At 37.2% G+C, this 21,254-nt stretch overlaps 1 protein-coding gene across 3 annotated transcripts in view; it reads right to left on the bottom strand.

The window, feature by feature from the left end:
- The window catches only part of TBC1D23 (TBC1 domain family member 23), a 59,026-nt gene that overhangs the window by 26,215 nt on the left and 11,557 nt on the right, over window positions 1-21,254 (bottom strand). For all 3 annotated transcript variants that reach the window (XM_088836447.1, XM_055411320.2, XM_055411401.2), the window contains exons 2-9: window positions 15,008-15,119; window positions 13,101-13,206; window positions 11,732-11,936; window positions 7,020-7,143; window positions 4,165-4,289; window positions 4,029-4,075; window positions 3,077-3,180; window positions 1,359-1,481 (exon numbers count right to left, since the gene is read on the bottom strand). In XM_088836447.1, the coding sequence (XP_088692573.1) occupies window positions 1,359-1,481; window positions 3,077-3,180; window positions 4,029-4,075; window positions 4,165-4,289; window positions 7,020-7,143; window positions 11,732-11,936; window positions 13,101-13,206; window positions 15,008-15,119 (946 nt within the window). The remainder of the gene's footprint in view (window positions 1-1,358; window positions 1,482-3,076; window positions 3,181-4,028; window positions 4,076-4,164; window positions 4,290-7,019; window positions 7,144-11,731; window positions 11,937-13,100; window positions 13,207-15,007; window positions 15,120-21,254) is intronic.

Raw genomic sequence — 21,254 nt, 5'->3', positions numbered from 1 at the left:
AATTAACCAAAAAGGGGGGAACAAATGGATTAAAAAATGGATCTCACATATAGTTAGGAAGTCCCATACAGTACAGACTCAAGAAAATATTCTCAAGATCTTAAAGAGTTGTATTCATTTTAAACAGTAGTTAAAACAGTTTGTATATACTGTCCTTGACAAAAAGTCTTAAAATACATAGCAGGAAGAACGTTTGGGCTATAAAACTAATTTGAATTTAGTAATTTAATGTGCATCATGTTAAACACTTTCAAAAACACTATACACAGATATAAACACAGATGTAGATACAATTTCTATTTCTGAAAATAAGCCCACAAACTTATCAACAATGTAATTCACGTAAGGATTAAATAATTGTCTTCTGGGGTGACAGCAGATTCTCCAATGCCAATCTGAACTGGAGTTCACATGGGTCTCTAAATTGGATTACAAGTTATTTTTTCAATAATGTTTCTAACGAGAAAACCACACAAAATGCTTGTTTTAAAAATATCTATTATAAAAGGCCTATCTTCCCATGTTCTTTCCTCTTCTCTTCATGTTTGAAATACATCCCACCTTTCAAATATACACACGTAATTAACTGCTGCACTATCAGCAATAAAGAACTTATATTGAAAAAACTGGCTCATCAGATTTTCATAAATACAATAGAGAAAAAATTATGGTATATCCTCAATTCTCCTTTGTAAATGCCTTTTGGCATTAAACCATGTAATTCAATTATCTGTATGCTGCTGATGCGTCACTTCAGTCGTGTCTGACTCTTTGCGACCCCACAGACGGTAGCCCACCAGGCTCCCCCGTCCCTGGGATTCTCCAGGCAAGAACACTGGAGTGGGTTGCTATTTCCTTCTCCAATGCATGAAAGTGAAAAGTGAAAGTGAAGTCGCTCCGTCGTGTCCAACTCTTAGTGATCCCATGGACTGCAGCCCACCAGGCTCCTCCATCCATGGGATTTTCCAAGCAAGAGTACTGGAGTGGGTTGTCATTGCCTTCTCCGAATTACCTGTATAAGTATCTAGAATTTAACTATGAAATAGTAAATTCACCCTTTCAAATACTTTATATAACATTCACTTGCCCTGTTAAAATATGAAATAAGATTTGGCAATTTACAAAAACTAGTGTCAAAAATAATTAGTTGTTTAACAAATAAAATAACACACAAGCTGGCAATTTAAAAATGAGCATATGGACAGAAGATTTAACACATTAATCATTCAAAAAAAGCAAAACAACTACATTGTTATAGTAAATTAATTTTGTGATAATCAACAAACACGGAGGACACATTGATTCCTTGCATTTAAAGGGGATCATCCTCTAACAAACAGTGGGGTTTTTTAACTTACCCCTTGAAGCTGATTTGCTTGAAGGATCTCTGACACTGAGATGGCCAGGCAAAGAGCCTGACTCAGATCTGCATCATCGTCCTTAATTCCCAACAAAGTACTGCCAAACAGATGGTGATTATCCTGTGTGAAGAGGAATTTTTAAAACTTTATGCAGAAAAAAAATAAAATCAAGCTTCCCTCCCAAAACTATTCTCAACAGACCAAAATAAAAGGTAAAATAATAATATTACATCTTTGAGTCATGTGATTTAACTTATTATATCAAATCTTCTAGGCTAAAAGCTACAGAGGCTACAAACAAAGCCCGTGTTTGAGTTCACACAAAATGAAAGACTAAGAAGAAAATAACACATTCTACCCAGATATTTTCTATACTACCACATACATTTAAATAGCAGATTTTTAAATGGTTACTCACATTTTATGCTTTAATAGTCAATAAAAGTTAAAATATGGCATAAATTATGTAATATGCTACTAATAAAACCTGCTCTAATTAGCAACTGCTGCTGCGTCACTTTAGTCGTGTCCGACTCTGTGCCACTCCATAGTTTCAGGAAGCCCACCAGGCTCCCCCGTCCCTGGGATTCTCCAGGCAAGAACACCGGAGTGGGTTGCCATTTCCTTCTCCAATGCGTGAAAGTGAAAAGTGAAAGTGAAGTCACTCAGTCGTGTCTGACCCATAGCGACCCCACGGACTACAGCCTACCATGCTCCTCCATCCATGGGATTTTCAGGGCAAGAGTACTGGAGTGGCTTGCCTTTATTTACTATGTCTGAAGAACAAACACTATTCTCTTAAAAGGCTGGACAGAAAAGGATAAGACTTCTTTTCCACCTAGTATCATAACCACAACCTCGCCATCTAACTTAGTCAACACTGTTGGGAACTGAGGTCATCTACAGAAGGCAATTATTAAAATAACTGAAATTAGTCCTGAGAAACAAATTTCTTTTATAATTAGTTTTGAGAGAAATGTTCTTAAAAAGCTTCCATCATCTGCCTCCTGGACACACTATACTGAACATAATTTAATCTCATCTTAATATTTCAGGGAGGTGATAACTTCCAGCTAACAATCATGATGGTAGAATGCCTTAAAAATAAAAAAAAGACAATAATGTTCTCATGAGCACTTGAGGTCACAAACAGTTTATAAATGGTAATTCCGTGCCTCCTCCATTACTAGCTTTAGAATCTAGAGTTTTAGTTTCTAGAAGTTCACAGCACTTCGACATCTAATCTGATGTCTTTTCTCTTGAAAGCACTTGACTGATCTGAGAAAGGTTCAAGGTCTCCATGGAGCTTAAGTGGCCCTTTTTTTGTGTAAAAGACAGCTCAGCATCATTAAAAGTTGGAGTTTTAACTTTAACTCCAGATAAAGAAGGCATAATAATACCTCCTCAATCAGATTTCTATAACACAATTTTTAAAGTCAAGGAAGCATTAATTTAAGAAATATCTTATAGTCAATTTTGTCATGATCTGAAATGATAATCAGAGGAGAGGTAAATGGCTCCTAGCATATTTGTACACTATCTTTTTAAAATGTCTATTCCTCTACTAGGGAGAATATAGCGAAAAAGATCACACAAAATTGTAATACACAGAAAGAATGACAACCTAGAGTATTTTAACTGAAGTGGATACAACATAAACATAAAACAATGCACAAAATGTGAAATACTGAAGTAGGTCATTTCTTGTCTGATACCTTCCTAAAAGAAGCTGGTGTTTTACAGCAATAATACTGAGCCAAAGAGAAAAGGTCTTCTATATCTTCTAGATTCAAACTGGATGGAGTATTTTCCAAGAATTCTGAAATAGGATTAAAAATAAATTATAATATTTTAAAAAAATTTTGCTTGTAAAGTATACAACAATAAACATTATTTATATATCAAAGTTGGTTTATCTTCAACATTATAGTTTTATAAATGAAATCTCAACAGTGATGCACAGAAAACTGCTTGAAGAGATGTGGATTTTCCCCAAAGGAGCTGAAACTCTTAATATAATCCTGCTATTAGTGACTGATGGTGTCTGGCAATCAAATCAAATTCATTAGCCTTGATTGGAATACTGTGATTTATTTAACAAACACAAATGCCAGGGCCCCTGCAAATAAAAAATAACCAAGAAATGGGTTCCTGACTTAAGGAACTTTGTCTTGCTTGAGAAACACAAAGATAAATCATATAATGTAGTGAGGTAAACACTGTAACAGAGACAGTACAATGTGCTGGGTACTAAAGAGAGGAAGTATTAATAACTAAATCTGTGAGGGCTGGAGTGGGGAGAACCCAAAAGGAGGATCAACATTTCAACAATGGAGATACTTACAAGAGTCGGGTATTCAAAGGAAAATTAAGGAAGGAAGGGAAAGGGAGAGAGAGAGGAGACCAGTTTATTTAAACACTGAAACCAAAGAAAGAGTGTACAGAAAAGAACTGAATGAGTGAAACAAACATGTAAGGGATGAACGAGGGTAGCAAATCCGGGGAGACCATCTTTAAAGCCTGCATGTGGACAGTGTGTAAGATATGAAGGGAACCTCAGAGCTCTTCTAGACTAATCTTCTAAACTCACGTAAGAGATGTGAAAACTTGACTTTTAGAAAATTAAGTGACTTGAAAAATGTTTTCTCCACATTAAGTGATACTTACGGATAACTTCTTCTTTGCTGTCAGACTCCTGCCCTAAAATGACTTCTCTGTAAGAGAATCACATGAATTTGAGTTAAATATTAACAGAGCACCCTGAGAACAGAGAGGAGAAAAATCCAGCCAACTTGATACTTACTTTGCATTAACAAGGATTATTAACATTAAGAAATAAATAAAAAATGGATCTGCCTGTTGTAGATATCCATCCCATATTGCCTGAGTGACTTCAATGGAACAATAACAGGCAAAAAGGCTTCCAAGCTGTAATTAGGAAATGAAATGAGAAATATAAACCACTGGAAATGACTTGCTCTTTTTAAAGTATTGAGGCAAATGCGTAAGTAACATTATAACCAACTGTCTGTACCTGATATTTAACGTGGACCTTAATTTTACTGTATGTAATCCAAAGGAAAACTATGTGGATTCAAGGCACAATGAAGCCACTGACTAGCTGTGTGACTTAAGGCATGTCACTTAACCTCGCAAGCTTTACATTTCTTTTTTTTTTTTAAAGGAATATTACCCATGCTCTACCACTGTTGTGGTGAAGAGAAAGATAACTAACCCTTAATATCTAAAGTAACTTAAGTTAGCATGTATCTGCCACAGCATAATAACTAGCATAACTACCCATGAGCTCTATAAGGTAACTACTACAGTACTTAACTCGCTAAGTAATTGTGAAGATCAAGCATGGTAATCTCAGTTAAGAGCACCAAATGAAATTGTAATAACAATTTAAAGGCCACCTGTGCCCCAAACTTACTTGTACATAATTTGAAACAAATTAGACAACACTGATGTCCTGCCAAACCTTTCAAGAGCTCTATGGTTTTCTACTAAAGAATTGTTAATGGATGTAAGTTTCTCTAGAGCCCAACTGTGTTTTAAATTGCATGAATTTAGGGATAGTTTTAGATTATTCCATTTTTATTAGATACAGAAAGAATTCCATCTAGAGGTTTAAATTTAAAACATTTCTAATGAATAAAGGAAGCTAACAAGAACACATACATTTAGTGAATATTTTGTGCCAGGTAATAAATTACTCTCACATATCTTTTATTAAATGTCTCTTATTTTAAATATTCTCATGACAGGCTTTCAAAATAGACATTTTCCTCCCTGTATTATAGGTAGGAAAATAAACCTGTATGAAATAACCTTCCTAACATCACAGAGCTAGTGAGTGGTGATGCTTGGACTAAAAAAAAGGCCTGAGACGCCACAGCTGATGTAATTGCTATTACAGTTGACCACAAAACTTTTAAAGTACAATACATAATGCTTCTAATGTTTTTGTAGTTGTTTAAAATTTACTATTAGAAATAAGGAAGATGCAAATACAAACAGACAAGGTATGGTCAACATGAACCTCACTTAGCCAAACCAAAGCTACCTCCGCATCATTCTCAGTGATGAGTTCTCAAATCACAGGAACTGGTTTTGCTTTATCTCATGACTGGAAAAGAAAGACGCCATTCCATAGACAAGATACTGGTAGCAAGAATGAACTACTTGGGAAACTGACAAAGAGAAACTGGTTGTTTCCATAATCAGTTAAAGTCTACAACCAGCACTGAGTACTAATCAGAGTTCTGGCCACAGAAACGGCATTTCTCAGGCATGAGGTGACCAGAAAGACGTCGATGAAAATATTCAAATTCTTAAAAGAAAATTTCTTACTTTGATACAAATAAGTAGATTTAATAGCAACATACGAATCTCAGAGAACCTACAATTTTATTATTTTTATCAAAGTGACAAGACTGTAGCCAAGAAGCAACGAAAGAGCAGACTGTGTTGCAGCTCGAAGTTTAGTATGCCAGAGCTGAAACCAGTTAGGCTCTCTAGTCAGCATTTCCTCATTGTCTACTCATCCCGTCACCCTCTGAGATACATACTATTATTAGTCCCAGTTTACAGATGAAGAAATCAAAGTTCAGAGGCTAAGTGTATTAAATAACACAGTTAATAAATGGCAGAAATGGAACCCTTCCTGAAGAAAATTTAGGTAAGACATCATCGAGAAACATGTTAAAATTTTTGAATATACATGTATTTTCTTCTGGCACCTGAACACTGTTTTAAAAAGATTTTCAAGTTACCCTATAAGAGCAGTTCTCAAAGTATGGTCTGAGGAGCCTTGGAGATCTCCAAGAGTATTTACAGGGGAGTTTGTGAGATCAAAGCTACTTTCATACTAATACTCAGATTTTGCCCTTTTCATATTCATTCTCTCATAAACGAACAACACAGTTTTCCAAAGCCTACATGAAATATGGGATCAGCACTGACTGAATGAAGAAACAGATGTGAGAAAGTACTTGCCTGTGATGTAACCAAACATCACTGAGATTTGCAGATTTAAAAATGCCACTATTCTTTCTTTTTGGGAAATAGTTCATTTTCATTTAAAATATTTATGCTAACATGTATTGGATTTATCACTACTTCTAAACAAATACCTAAAATTTCTTACTTTCTAACCAATGTGATCCACATAAATTATGGATCCTCAAAAAATGTTGAGTGTAAAAGGTCCTGAGACCAAAAGGTTTGAGAACCACAGACCTAAAATAATAAAACTTCCCATTTAAAATATAAATATACAATGACAGAGGACTGAGATGTATTTTATATTCTTTTATATCAATCATTTGATAATCTTAAGTTATTTTCTTCGTGATTGCAGATCAATTCTCAAACACACTATCAACAATTTAATCACATGGCTTTAAAGTGAACTGATACATACCATATATATATTTACAAATATTTCTAAAACAACAAAGGTTAAACTTCATATTAAATAATTTAAATGAAGAGCAAAAAAAAAATCTTTGAAGTGCTAATGATTTTAATCCTTTGCCTTAAATAGTAATGGTCTATAATTTAGCACTTTTCTTTCTTTTTCTTTGGGGGGAACTAACTATAGTTTCACAGAAAGCTATTTTTCATTAAGTGTTCCTACTTTCACTTTATTACCCAGTTGAGTGCATAGGAGTCTGGAGTAATTTTCTTTGTATCAAGAAAAGAACAAAGCTCAGGCTCATGGTATTGGATGAGTAATCGGAAAAGATGAAATGGTCTCCCCTTCAGGGAACAATCCCTAAAAGACAAGAGAAGCAAAGTTTCTTGCATTAATAGGTCAAAAATGATCATATCAGTAACCAGTCCTCGTGCAATACCCTCCTCCCCTCTTTACCCCAAAACATCCGACTTAAGAGCATTGACAGCAAGCCTACCTGACACAACCGGGGGCAGACCTCTCTTGCTTATTCCTAACATACCTGACCTGACAGGAAGAAATGGCAAGTCTACAGCCAACTCTAGGAAGATTCTGTCCAGGTGAACCCAGGCGCACTCAGGAGAAAGGACTACAGGGGCCAATGAAAACAGAGGGACCACTTGGTTATTTTGATAAGCTTTGGATCCCAAAGGGAGATCTGGAGAGCCCTGAGGAAGTCCAGCTCCCTTCTTTTTCTGCCAAATAAGAAAGATCACCCAGGAAGGCTTCAGGTTAGCTCCATAGTTAACGGACTCAATTAGGAATCCTTCAGCAAAGGTCCAAGTCTGAAATGGCCACAGACGAACATTCCAGAAGAGTGGACCCAGAGCCATGACTGGAAGTGGCCTGGGTACCAGATGCTCAGAGAAAATCCCAGAAGGTGACAAACACTGACCTTACTGAGTAACTATACTACTTCTTGCCTTGTTCCCTGGAATAAATCTGTCTAATAAACCATTAAAAATGTACACAGCTCAAATTGCAGGCCATCTTAATAAAAGTCAATATTTACTGAGGAAACACCATGTGCCAGACACTACAATAGACAGTTTACAATGTTATCTCACTTAATCTTTACAAGCAACTCTATGAAAAATACTATTATCACCCTCAATTTACAGATGAGAAAACTGAGGCTTAGCTGTGGTCAAGCAGCTCAACCAAGGTCACGTAGCTGAGAAGTGATGGCAATAAGACTTGTACACAGGAACTGGGCATTAAACCATTATACCATGCTACCCTTCCATATGTGTAATTTAATATTTGAACTAGTGGTATTTTGGTAGATGTAGTCTTTAAAAAGCAAACTGTAAAAAAAAAAAAACTGAAGTAAGGTGAAAGATTTCATGTAAAAATGTTAATGAAAAGCAATGATAAAGAATGTTTCAAAATGCTGTTCAAGTGGGAATAATGAAAAATAATCTCTGCAAAACTAAGATCTAAGTTCAATGCCAGGATTTGATATGACCATTCATCGACCATTTTTAACACTGCAGATAACAGGGAGGTTTTGTAGAAAAGGCCCTAATTTGCTAATTCAGATGCCCAAAGATAGTACTGGATTCACACTGACAAGACTACCTCCTCTTTTGTCTGAACACTTTCCCCACTCTATAAAGGCAAGACAGTAGATTGCTAAAACAAAACACACAGACACAGTGGTAAGAAGACTAGGAACATACATTGTAAGGACAATTGCCTAGTTTGTGGGTCTCATCCTTGGAAAAAGTGGGACATCTCAGGGAATCAGCCATTGCAACAGCATCTATTCATTTAATAGCTGTGTACTGAAAGTTACTCTCCACTGCAAAGCCGTGTGCTTGATAGAATTCTACTTATGTTACATCTGACTCTCTAATAAGATATATTATAGTGGAGTTGTTTGAGCAACATTCTGTGGGGCTGAGCCCTATGCAGGGGTATTAACACTGACTCTGGCTGGAGTACTGTGTTACATGTGGAATTTATGGAAATAGTAACTGGAAGTAACCTGACAAAGTATGTTACACAGCTCAATGTAAACCTCTACGAGTAAACCTCTACAATGTAGCCTTTACTAGTATATACCACCACCAACATCCTGTAGAGACAAAGCTGGAACATCATGTCCCTTGCTATTACTAGTTTTGTTACACTGAGAGGTGGTAAAAATATAAGCAGTTGAGAGATTTAGTATAACACAGTCGCTCAGTTGTGTCCAACTCTTTGCAACCCTATGGACTGCAGCCTGCCAGGCTCTTCTGTCCATGGGATTTTCCCAACAGGAATACTGGAGTGGGTTGCCATTTCCTCCTCCATTGGTACAACAGAATGACTCCCAAATGTGAATTCTAGCCTCTGCTTTACCATGAGCATAGCCCTGTATTCTGACATCTCTAGGTCTGCTTTCCTTACATGAAGCCCTATCGATTCAAGGTCGCACCGAGGTTCTCCACTCTGGTATGTATTAGAATTGCCTGGGAATTTAAAAATCGACATGGCTCTACACAGTCTACTAATATTTGAAACATCAAGGGTCAGTATGTTTTAAAAGTTCTTTGGCTGAACAGACATTTCTCCAAAGAGGACATACAAACTGTATCTAGGCACATGAAAAAAATGCTCAAAATCATTAGCTGTCAGGGAAATGCAAACAAAAACCATGAGATACCACTTCACACTCAGTCTGGCCATAATTTAAAAAAAAAAAATGTTGGCAAGAATCTACAGAAACTGGGATCTTTATTCACTGCTGGTGGGATTGTAAAATGCTGCAATTATTGTGGAAAAGTCTGGCAATTCCTCAAAAGGTTAAACACAGATTTACCATATGATCCAACAATCCCACTCCTAGGTACATATCCCAAAGCAATGTCCACACAAATATTTGTACACAAATGTTCATAGTTGCATTATTTGTAACAGTCAAAAAGTGAAAACAATCCAAATGTCCAGCAACTATTACATGAGTAAATAATATGTGCTATTTTATTTCACTGGACATACAATGAAATGTTACTCAGCAATAAAAAGAAATTAATGGTATCAATATATGCTATAAATACATACAGATGAATCTTTAAAAAAAATGCTAAGTAAACAAAGGTAGTCACAAAAGACCACATACTATAAGGTTCTATTTATATGAAATACCCAGAATAGGCGAATCCACAGAGAGACATGAGTCTAGGGCTGAGAGTGCTGGGAGAAAATGGAGTTGACTGCTAGTGAGTTCAGGGTTTCTTTTGGGGGTGACAGAAACATTCTAAAAAGGATTGTAGCTATGGCTGCACAATTCTGTGACTATACTAAAAGCCATGGAATTGTACATATTAAAAGGATGAATTTTATATTATGTGAATGATATCTAAAGCTGTAAACGAAAAAGAAAAAAGCAAAAAAAAGTTGTTTAGTTGATTCGAATAAGCAACCAGCGTGGAGAAACTTGTAAGGTAAAGCACAAGTGTCCAATCAAACTTAGGTTCAAATCCTGACTCAGTCATACACCAGAAGTATAATGCTGAACAAGTCATCTGATGTCTGTCTTTGCTTCAGTTTCTGTAGTTGTAAATCAGAGATATCTGCCGTATAGTGGTCACTGTTTAAGTGAGAAAATACAAAAAGCACCCACAGCTAACATAGTGCTTTTCACAGGAAAAGCAGGGGGGAAAAATGGTAGTCATTTAACTATCAAGCTCTAGAATAGCAGTCCTCTTACCTTAGGTGCATACTGCAATCAACCAAGAAGCTCTAAATCTAAACAAACATCAATGCATGGCTGGCCTCCTCAGAGATCTGATTTAATTAGTCAGGTATGTAAAAGCGTATCAGGATTTTTTAACCTCACCCCCAAAGACTCTCCAATACTCTTGCCTGGAGAATCCCATGGATGGAGGAGTGTGGTAGGCTGCAGTCCATGGGGTCGCTAAGAGTCAGACACGACTGAGCAACTTCACTTCACTTCCAATGACTCCAAAGTGTATCCAAGGTTCACTGCGCAACCCAACCACTGCTCTAGATTATGTCAAAAGTTCCTCTTGGCACTAAAATTCTGACTACCTGATCCATACCTGAGAACTACAAGAATTCTTTCTGAATTCCACCCCTCCTCCCACCCACCTCCCTTCTTCCCCACACCTCTTCCATCACCCCAAAATAACCCACACATCTGTCTAGACTCAATTTAAGTGTCACTTTCCCAGAGAAGACCTTCCTGACCTCCAGGGTAAGTCAGGTCACCCCCAGTGTACATTCCCATCAGTTCAGTTCAGTTCAGTCACTCAGTCGTGTCCGACTCTTTGCAACCCCATGAATCACAGCACGCCAGGCCTCCCTGTCCATCACCAGCTCCCGGAGTTCACCCAAACTCATGTCCATCAAGTCGGTGATGCCATCCAGCCATCTCATTCTCGGTCGTCCCCGTCTCCTCCTGCCCCCAATCCCTCCCAGCATCAGAGTCTTTTCCAGTGAGTCAACTCATCACATGAGGTGGCCAAACTCTGCATTTCACCTTCCTAACACTCAGTGCACTTCCAATTACTTCTTCAACATCTGTATTTCTAGGACTATATTCCAGGCTGTAACCCCAGCACCTCACTGAAGATAGCAGCACTCCAAAACTTTTACACTATAGGGTAACCTTATAGACACTATAAGGTTATTTTTATAAGAAATCAAAATAGATATCATCCAAAAAGTATGAAAAGTTATACTGCATACATAAACTCCAGAAGCACAAATTCTTAATAAAAGAATCCTTTAAAAAATATTTATAACCACAGAAATAAAGTCAAGTAACAATTATGATTCAAACAACCTTAAAAATTACTTGAACCTTTTACTTTACCATCAAAATAAATCTAACAACTTTACTCCAAAACAAACTAGAACTTCCTTCATTTTACAGCTAAAATAAAAAACCGTGTCTTACCTGGGAATGTACTTATTCATGATCGCATAAAAGCAGTTGTATAAATCACTGCGTGGCAGCTGAAGATGCACCAACGGTTTGAGGAGATGTATCCAGCTAAGGGTTGAGCTATACTTGATATTACGGGATTTACAATAAAAGGTAATTACAGATTCAATATCCAAAAGTAACTGTGCTGCCTTTTCTTCTGGCACTGAAAGCTGATCTAAAAAATAAGAGTCAAAATTACCAAGGGGCTACTAGACGCTCAGTTATTCGACACACTACTTGCTTACAAAATATATAATACTATCTTACTGCACTTAGAGCATGTCAAGGACAAAATAAAACTACATAAAAGTACATTTTTCCTTATACCTATTCATATTCATTAGCTATTCAGGATTCATTAGCTTAATACTAGACCTATCTCATATGTGTTTACATGAAAGGAGTGAAAAGTGAAAGTGTTAGTCAGTCATGTCCGATTCTATGAGACATATGGACTGTAGCCCACCAGGTTTCTATGTCTATGGGATTCTCCAGGCAAGAATACTGGGGTGGGTAGCCATTCCCTTCCTCAGGGGATCTTCCCGACCCAGGGATAGAACCTGGGTCTCCTGTATTGCGGGCAGACTCTACCATCTGAACCACCAGGGAAGACGGGTGTGTGTGGGTGTGTGTAAAAGAATGCACAATGTGAAGCAGGGAAGTGGGCATCACCCACAGTCCTGGAAAGCAAAAAAGCGTTTTCCAAATAACAGATTATAAGGATTATCCTCTACCCCAGGATGGGCAGCTGCCACTACGGCTTTGTTGAAGGGAGGGAAAGTGATTCATTCTCCACCACCAAATTCCCTATCCTTCGCCTAGCAATAATGTTTCTGTTGAGGTTAGCCCATAAAAAAGTCTATTTAGCCAATACTCTAACTAAAAAATGACAGAGAAACAAAAAGACACCAATGGGCTATAGATGAATTAAAAAAGAGAAATATAAACCCAAATAATTTAATCTTCAAAAGACAGTGTGGGGGATTTGAAGCCTATTCATCCATGATCTGTAATACCTATTCTATAGCAGATCATGACTTATGACTTACAGAGAAACTTTTGGAACAGCTCCTTTTAATCTGAGGGCTGTATACAATCATACAGATAATCAATAATACAAAAAACAATTTAAAAATATTAAAAATCAGACTTTCTTAAATGTTGACATTATTTAATAAGAATTTCCAAAGAGATGTTCTAAAACTATGCCTTTTCAATACATTCCAAATTCAACAAATCCCCAATTATAACAAGTTCATTCTACTAAACAGTGACTCCTCCATTCAAAAATATTTATTTGCAGAATTTATCACTGTTTGAAAACAATTATTAAACTCACCAATGAACTCCAGACAATCTTTGTGAATAGTGTTCTGTTCTGGTAGGTCTAAAATACCATCCCATGATGCCAAACTATCACCTTTTCCTGCAACATTTAGAGCAATCTGGAAGAAAGAGGGAAAAAAAGCAAGTGGTTCCTTATGTTATTTCTCACTCTTGAAAAATATGCTATAATAATAAGAGAGGCCTGGATTTAGGGATAACAATGCATACTTCAAAATTTACAAGTAAAATGTCTATATCAAATTTTACTAGTTTATGATAAACCAGTGAATAAAATGAATTACACAAAGTATATAATATTTTACACAATAAGCTTATTTCAAGCTAACATCATTAATGCTATAGAATGAACCTTTGTGTCTCTTCATTTATGTTGAACAAATCCCTGATGTTTTGGTATTTGCAGGTGGGGCCTGTGAGAGGTGACTAAGTCTTGAGGGTCAAGTACTGCGTGAATGGGATTGGCCTCCTTATACAGAAGACCGTACTTAGCTCCCTTGTCCCCTCAATCATATGAGAACACATTAAAGAATTACAATTCTTTTCAATTTGATAGTGTTACGGCTATTTTTAAAGTCTTTAGACTTTCATACTAAATATTTTAGTGCCCTGCCAAGGATTTGCTTTAAAATAATACAGCAGGTGGGGTGGGGAGAAAAGGACAGAATACTAATCAAATAAGATCAGCCAAATGTTCAGTTCAGTCACTCGGTCGTGTCCAGCTCTTTGCGACCCCATGGACTGCAGCACACCAGCCTTCCATATCCATCACCAACCCCCAGAGCTTGCTCAAACTCGTGTCCATCAAGCTGGTGATGCTATCCAACCATCTCATCCTCTGTCGTCCCCTTCTCCTCCTGCCTTCAATCTTCCCAGCATCAGGGTCTTTTCTAAGGAGTCAATTCTTTGCATCAGGTGGCCAAAGTACTGGAGGTTCAGCAACATGACCAAATGTTGACAACAGTTACAACTCAGTGATGGGTACACGGGGGTTCACTAAACAAGTCTCTACGTTTTTACATGAGTTATAAATTTCTCCAACATTTAGAATACTAAGCACAGGTATAATTCCATTTCTGTTACATATATATATATGTGCAGAGGGGAAAAAAATAAGATGTGACGCTGAGATATTACTGTACTTTACCTGTAAGTGGTAGATAACAGACGATTTTTTTTGTTATCCTTTGCTTATACGTTTTAACAATGGGAACTACTTTTTTAATAGTAACACAATCTTAATTCAAAATTAAAAAATGATAATACACATATACTAGAGAACAGATGAAGCAGAAAATAGAGCAAAGGAAAATCTCTTGTAATTCTAACACCCAGAGACCTATTTCCTCTCCCACCTTTTTAATTTTTTTAAAAAATATAGCTAATTCCATATCTGCAATTATATATCCTATTTTACTTATTGGTTGCACTTTCCCATTTCACTGAATAATCTTCATAAACGTAAATTCTAATGGTTACAAAAAGAAGCACTGCCTTTCAAAACCTAAATTATTAAATATACCAAACACTACAGAAACACAGGCTTCCCTGGTGGTTCAGATGGTAAAGAATCTGCCCGCAATGAAGGAGACCCAGGTTCGATCCCTGGCTCAGGAAGATCCCCTGGAGAAGGAAATGGAAACCCACTCCAGTATTCTTGCCTGGAAAATCCCATGGGCAGAGAAGCCTGGCAGGCTACAGTCCATGGGGTCTCAAAGTGTCAGACACTAAAACTTTCCACCTGCACAGAAACACACACTTTAGCAAGTTTCTCTATTTGATAAATTTTCTAAATGTGGAACGCACATAACATTATAAAGTCCTCTGCAACTAAGAAAGCTGAAAATCAAAACTATTAAATATTATTCTTATTACATTTTACTTGTTTTAGTTTCCAGTTACCTTCCAAACTTTAGCCCTCAGATCAGCAGGCAGTGGCCTCCCTTGAATTATATTTCTCAAAGTTTCAAGATCACAACCTCCTGCTTCCAGAGCTTCTTCAAGATCTTTTTCCCTGAAAAACAAGTCCTCTTTATTAAGATAAATTTTTGGTTTTTTTCCTTCCTCAGTACTTCCTCAATAAATAAGGCCTGTTAAAGGTTAGCCTGCAATGCAGGAGATGCAGGTTCGATCTCTAGGTTGGGAAGATCCCCTGGAGAAGGAAATGGCATCCCACTCCAGTATTTTTGCCTGGAGAATCCCATGGACAGAGGAGCCTGGGGGGGCTACCTTCCATAGTGTTGCAAAGAGTTGGACACAACTGAGCAACAGTATATACTAAGAAAAAAAGATTCTCAGCAGCCAAAATGCAGTATCAAAGCATATAATGCATTTTGTTTTCTTGAAAGGAAATCTCAGGTTTTAAATAGTCAATCTACTCTTATTTTACACTTAGTTCTAGCAAGTTTAGTTATCTGCTTTCTAAGCTTAAAGAAATTTAAAAAGAATAAACAGGACAAATGGTATTAAGAATTCACAGTAATAGCAATATTCATAGTAGTGATAATGACTAATACTTTCTGTAGGACTACCCTTGTGCCAGGCACTGTTCCAAACATTTCGCATGTGTGTGTTTTTTTTAATTCTTGCAATATCCCTATGAAGTAGGTTATATTACTGGTCCCAGTTTACAGACGCAAAAGCTGAGGTAAAGGGAGGTTGTGTAGCTTATAGTCAAACATCTAGTAATAGCAAAGCCAGGATACAAATTTTAACAGCCTAGTTCTAGAATTTATGCTCTTAACATTATGCTCAGACAGAGGCAGGAAGGAGAAGCCATAAAATTGGGCCAAGAATTCAAGGTATGGGAATACTAGTACAAAACGATACAGATATCATGCCCAGAACAGTGCCTGGCTTACAGTGAATAGTCAATAAATGTTAGAGGAACAAAAAAATAATCTAACGGCATCCCTGTATTTTTATATATCAAAGCAAACTAAATACCACATCAAGTACATTATCAAGTAAATCATCAAGCAGTTACATTTAGTCTACTATGTTTAAGGAAAAAAGCACGAAATAAATTTTATTTCCATTTATATATGGTCAAAATTTGTAAAATTATGTGTAAGTTGAAATAACAACTTAAAAACTTTCACAAGGGTATGCATTATTTTTTAGCTGGGAAATAACTACTTAAAATAGCTAATTCCCTCAGAATTCTCAAAAGCTAAGGTTCCAGTCATTATTTATAATTTTAGTATACAATGCATAAGAAATGTATATAAATAAAAATTCCTGAGCCAAGCAATTTCTAAAATTCTCTGGAGCAGGCTAAAAGGCAGAGCATTCCACTAGGATCAGGAAACCAGGATTTTGTCTCATGTTTCTAGTTCTTGAAGAAAATAAATTATACCCATTACACATTCTCTCAGTAAGCTAACGTAAATCTCCTCTATTCATACGATTCCAAGAATATTAGTTTAAATATACAACTTTCCTAAAGTGCTGTCCCATTAATGGAAAGGAACTAAATGAAAATGTAATCACTTGGGATCATATCTGACAGAAGAGCTGGGATCAAATCTGAAAGATTTTAACAAAGCTACTACAAATTCATATGTTTAAGAATGTAATTAGTAACCACACAAGAAACATTTCATTCTTTTGCTATTTGGTCACCAAAGTGTTGAACCAGAAAATGAAAGAAAGAGACTTCAGTCCACAGCTGAGAAACAGTTAGGGTCTACAATTGATAAAGACTGGGCTTCATCTATTCTGTTTGGCCAAAGTGTATGAGACAGCCTGTCAGAATCTGAAGGACTGTTTGTAACCATTAAACAAAAAATTTGGTGGAATCTTTGATGAATAAATACAATTAATTTTAAATGATTAAATGTTTAAGTGAACTGAAAATACCATTTAATGAGATGAAATTATTTTTATCAAATTAATGAAGAACTAAAAATTTTTTCATTTTTCAGTGTAAAATCTTTGGTTTCTTTTTAAACTTTGCCAAATTCCTTACTACTGCAGACAACAAAGTCAGTACTTCGAGGCAAAATGTCCAATCCTCAATATACTTGATGATGATAATAATGTAAAAGCACCTCTCTGTTGATACAGCCACTACTGGATTCTCTGATGCTGTCCCCAGGGGACCACAAATGTGGTTTCCTGGAGCACAACCATAAGCAAGAAACCAGAAAATGCTCCACTGTTAAGTAGTCAAAGGCACTTCGCACAAACTAAATAATTAAAAGTAATGTTATCTTCTGAACAAGGAGTTCAAAGGCTCAGTTATCAGAGCTTCAACATTACAAATGTGCTTATAAATGTAGTAAAAAAGCTGAAAACAGTGAAGCTAAATAATTCATGTAAGAGTCCATTTCCTATCAAGAGACAGTATTTAGCTCTCAGAATTTTCCTTCCCCCAGAGCAAGTTTCTTTTAGTTTTTGAACAAGCAACACCTAACATTCAAATAAAAAACGCATGTCTGGTGGAGTATGACTGAGTGGGCTGTGCTTTTTAAAGTCTTCTTTGATTATGGTGGCTTCCTACTATCCTTATAAGCTAAAAGTTGACAGAAATGTACTAGACAATCTAACAGCCTTAAAAATAGACGAGAAAAGGACATGTTTAATTATCTTGAGTGAAGCTGCTCAGTCGTGTCTGACTCTTTCCGACCCCATGGACTGTAGACTACCAGGCTTCTCTGTCCATGGGATTCTCCAGGCAAGAATACTGGAGTGGGTTGCCATTTCCTTCTCCAGGGGATCTTCCCAACCAAGGGATCAAACCCAGGTCTCCCGCACTGCAGGCAGATGCTTTACCCTCTGAGCCACCAGGGAGAAGTCTTAGTAAATATAAAAAATAAGTAATTGTCTTCTTTGCTCAGGTCTAAGACAAAACAAATCCAAACATTTGGGGTTGCAAAGAAGCAGGAATGTATGTCTTCCTGCCTCTGTGACCTTGAAACTATAATATTTGTTTGCATAATAGTTTAGGGCTTCCCAGATGGCACTTGCAGTAAAGAACCCACCTGCCAATGCAGGAAACATAGCAGACATGGGTTCAATTCCTAGGTCGGGAAGGTCCCTTGGAGGAGGGTATGACAACCCACTCCAGTATACTGTCGATGATTTACCAATGATGTATTTTTGAAACTTAAATCTAACAAAATTTCTCCAGAGTTGATGTTCTGCAGCAAAATCACTCAATCTAATAAGCATTGTAATCCAAGCTGCTTTAGAATTATAGCAAGGCAAACAGTATATGATAAACTCTGAAAGAAGTTAAAAGATGTAAAAATATTTGGTTCTATTTTTTAGCATGGAAGAAAATTAATTTTGGTGAAGGGGTGTCCTCCCCATGTCCTCCTTCCTGTGTAAGGAGTTAAAAGTTGAGGGTGAAAGGTGGCACAGATTTGTTAGAAGAACTTTTATGTGGCTTCGTCAGTATTAATTCCATGGCCTAAGACTTCAAGCACATTCTTAACACCCTGAAGATCACTCCTTCGCCTTCCTAACACATTCAGAAAGCTGCAAATTCCTAACACTGGGTTATTCTAACCAGTTCTGCCTTCTCTGTTCCCATACTTAGCTCTAGGAGGACTTCATTGGGAAAACAGAGACAACTCATGATGCTATCCTAGATTCACCACCATTTATTTCTTTTAGGCATCAATCTACCCGAAAATCTCTTATCCGCCACTTTCTTCAGACTCCCCCACTTTCTTCAGACTCCCCTACCCAGTCACTTTACTTCAGGTGACATTATTTCTGACTCCAAAGAGAAAATACAGGCCAGCAGGCTTCTCTTCCCTTTGATCTCAGCCACTCTCCAAAATAAAAATAAGTAACTGATCTTTATCCCAGACATCATTTCCTTCTTTTCTACGTGCATAGATGTCTAGGGATTCTCTCTCTAGTCCAACACTGATAACTTCACGTGAGTCTTATCCCCGCCCCACGCTGACTCCTCTGAAGCCATGTGCCACCAGTTATCTCTTCTATCTTCCACTTCTCTTTGGCTATTGCTCTTTCCTCTGAGCCGACATGCTCAAGGATTGCTACTAGAAACAACAACATCAATAACAAGCACAAAACTGCTCCAGACGTTCCTGTCCTTCCACACTCCTGGTTGTTCCTTTCCCAGCTAAGCTTTCTGAAAGTATTCTTGACAACACGTCACCACATCTCCCTCATCTCCCACGCACCTCCTCCTCTTACACATCCAATCATTCCACTTCCTTCTCTAATGCCCACAGCTCCAGGGTGACCACTCTCCCTATGTTACTTCAAATGATCAAATCTGTACCTTGATTTGACCTTCCCAACACATCTGACTACTTTTCTTTCTCCGAAAAAAAAAGATACACAACTAGCCAATAAGCACCCGAGAGGCACATGTCATCATCAGCCATTAGGAAAACTCAAATCAAAACCACAATGAGGGACTTCCTTGGTGGTCCAGTGGTTAAGAACTCACCTGCCAATGCAGGAGACATAGGTCAGTCCGTGGTCTGGCAAGATCCCACATTGCCCTGGAGCAACTAACCCAGTGCTCTAGAACCCAGATGTCACAACTACTGAGCCTGTGCATGCTAGTGCCATGGTCTACAGCAAGAGAAGCTACCACAATGAGAAACCCACACACCACAGCAACAGAAAAGCCCAAGCACAGCAATGAAGATCCAGCACAGCCAAAAATAAACAATTAGAAAAAAATTTTTTTTAATCCACAGTGAAAAACAACAACAACAAACAACCCACAATTACACACTACTTCACACTCAGAAGGACAGCTAGTATCAAAATGTCCTAATGGAAACTGGAAGCATCATACATTGCTGGAAGGAATGTAAAATGGTACAGCTACTTTTGAAACTGGTTTGACAGATCCTCAAAATGTTAAACATACATTTTTAACATGGTGATACAGCCACTATTAGATTCTTTGATGCTGCCCCCAAGGGAACCACAAATGTGGTTTCCAGAAGCACAACCATAAGCAAAAATCCAGAAAATGCTCCACTGTAAGTAGTCAAAGGCGCTTCTCACAAACTAAACAGTTAAGAGTATGACCCTCTCATAATCAGAAATATGACCCAGCAATTCTATTCCTAGGTTTGCAGTATACCAAAGAGAATACAAAACACACATCAAAAACTCCTACACAAATCACAACTAGATACTATGTAACACATTCGTTAGAATAGCTAATATCCAAAAAAGGGGAGGAGGGCAAGAATAGGGGGAAATTAGAATTCTTGTGCATTGCTAGTGGAAATGGTGCAAAATGCAGTCAACTGTGGAAAAGTCTGGTGGTTCTTTAAAAAGTTAAACAGAATTACCGTACAACCTAGCGGATAACCTAATTCCACTTCAGGTGATATACCCAAAAGAACTGAAAGCAAGAACTAAAACAAGTATTTGTACATCCATGTTCACAGAAATATTATTCACAACGGCCAAAAAGTGGGAACAACCCAAATAATCACCAATGTATGAATGGGTGAGGTAAATGTGGTATATACAGACAACGGAATGTTAAACAGTCTTAAAAAGGAAGGAAATTCTGACACGTGCTACAACATGAATGAACTCTGAAGACAAATGTTAAGGGGGTTGGGGGGGAGAAGTCACAAAAGGGCAAACAGTGAATGATTCCACTCACATAAGGTACCTAAAAAAGGGAAATTCAAAGAGACAGAAAGTAGAACAGAGGTTACCAGAGGCTGGAGGTAGGGGGCAGTGGGGAACTATTGCTAATTAGGTAGAGAGTTCTTGTTTGGGATGCTGAAAAATTCTGGAAATGGACAGTGATGATGGCTGCACAACACTGTAAATGTACTTAAAGTCACTTGATTGTACCTGTCAAAATGGTGAACTTTATGTTATGGATGTTTTACCACATTAAAAAAAGGCAACAACAAAAAACTTTTAAAGAATATCTGTAACATTAGTTCTATGTATTGTTCATAATAGCCAAAAAGTAGAACCTAATTTGTAACCTAATTTGTATGTATTATTCATAAAAGCCAAAAAGTAGAAACATCATCATCTGATGAATAAATGTGTATTCATACACTGGAATACTAAGCAATAGAAAGGAATGAAGTGCTGACAGCATGCAACGCATGCATGAACCTTGAGAATTATGCTCAGTGAAAGAAAACAGACACAAAGATTTCATTTACATGAA

This window comes from Moschus berezovskii, chromosome 1, assembly GCF_049115385.1.
Source record: "Moschus berezovskii isolate FMDL1 chromosome 1, NW_MosBer_1.0, whole genome shotgun sequence".
Taxonomy (NCBI): domain Eukaryota; kingdom Metazoa; phylum Chordata; class Mammalia; order Artiodactyla; family Moschidae; genus Moschus; species Moschus berezovskii.
This window is presented reverse-complemented; position numbering and strand designations above follow the sequence as displayed.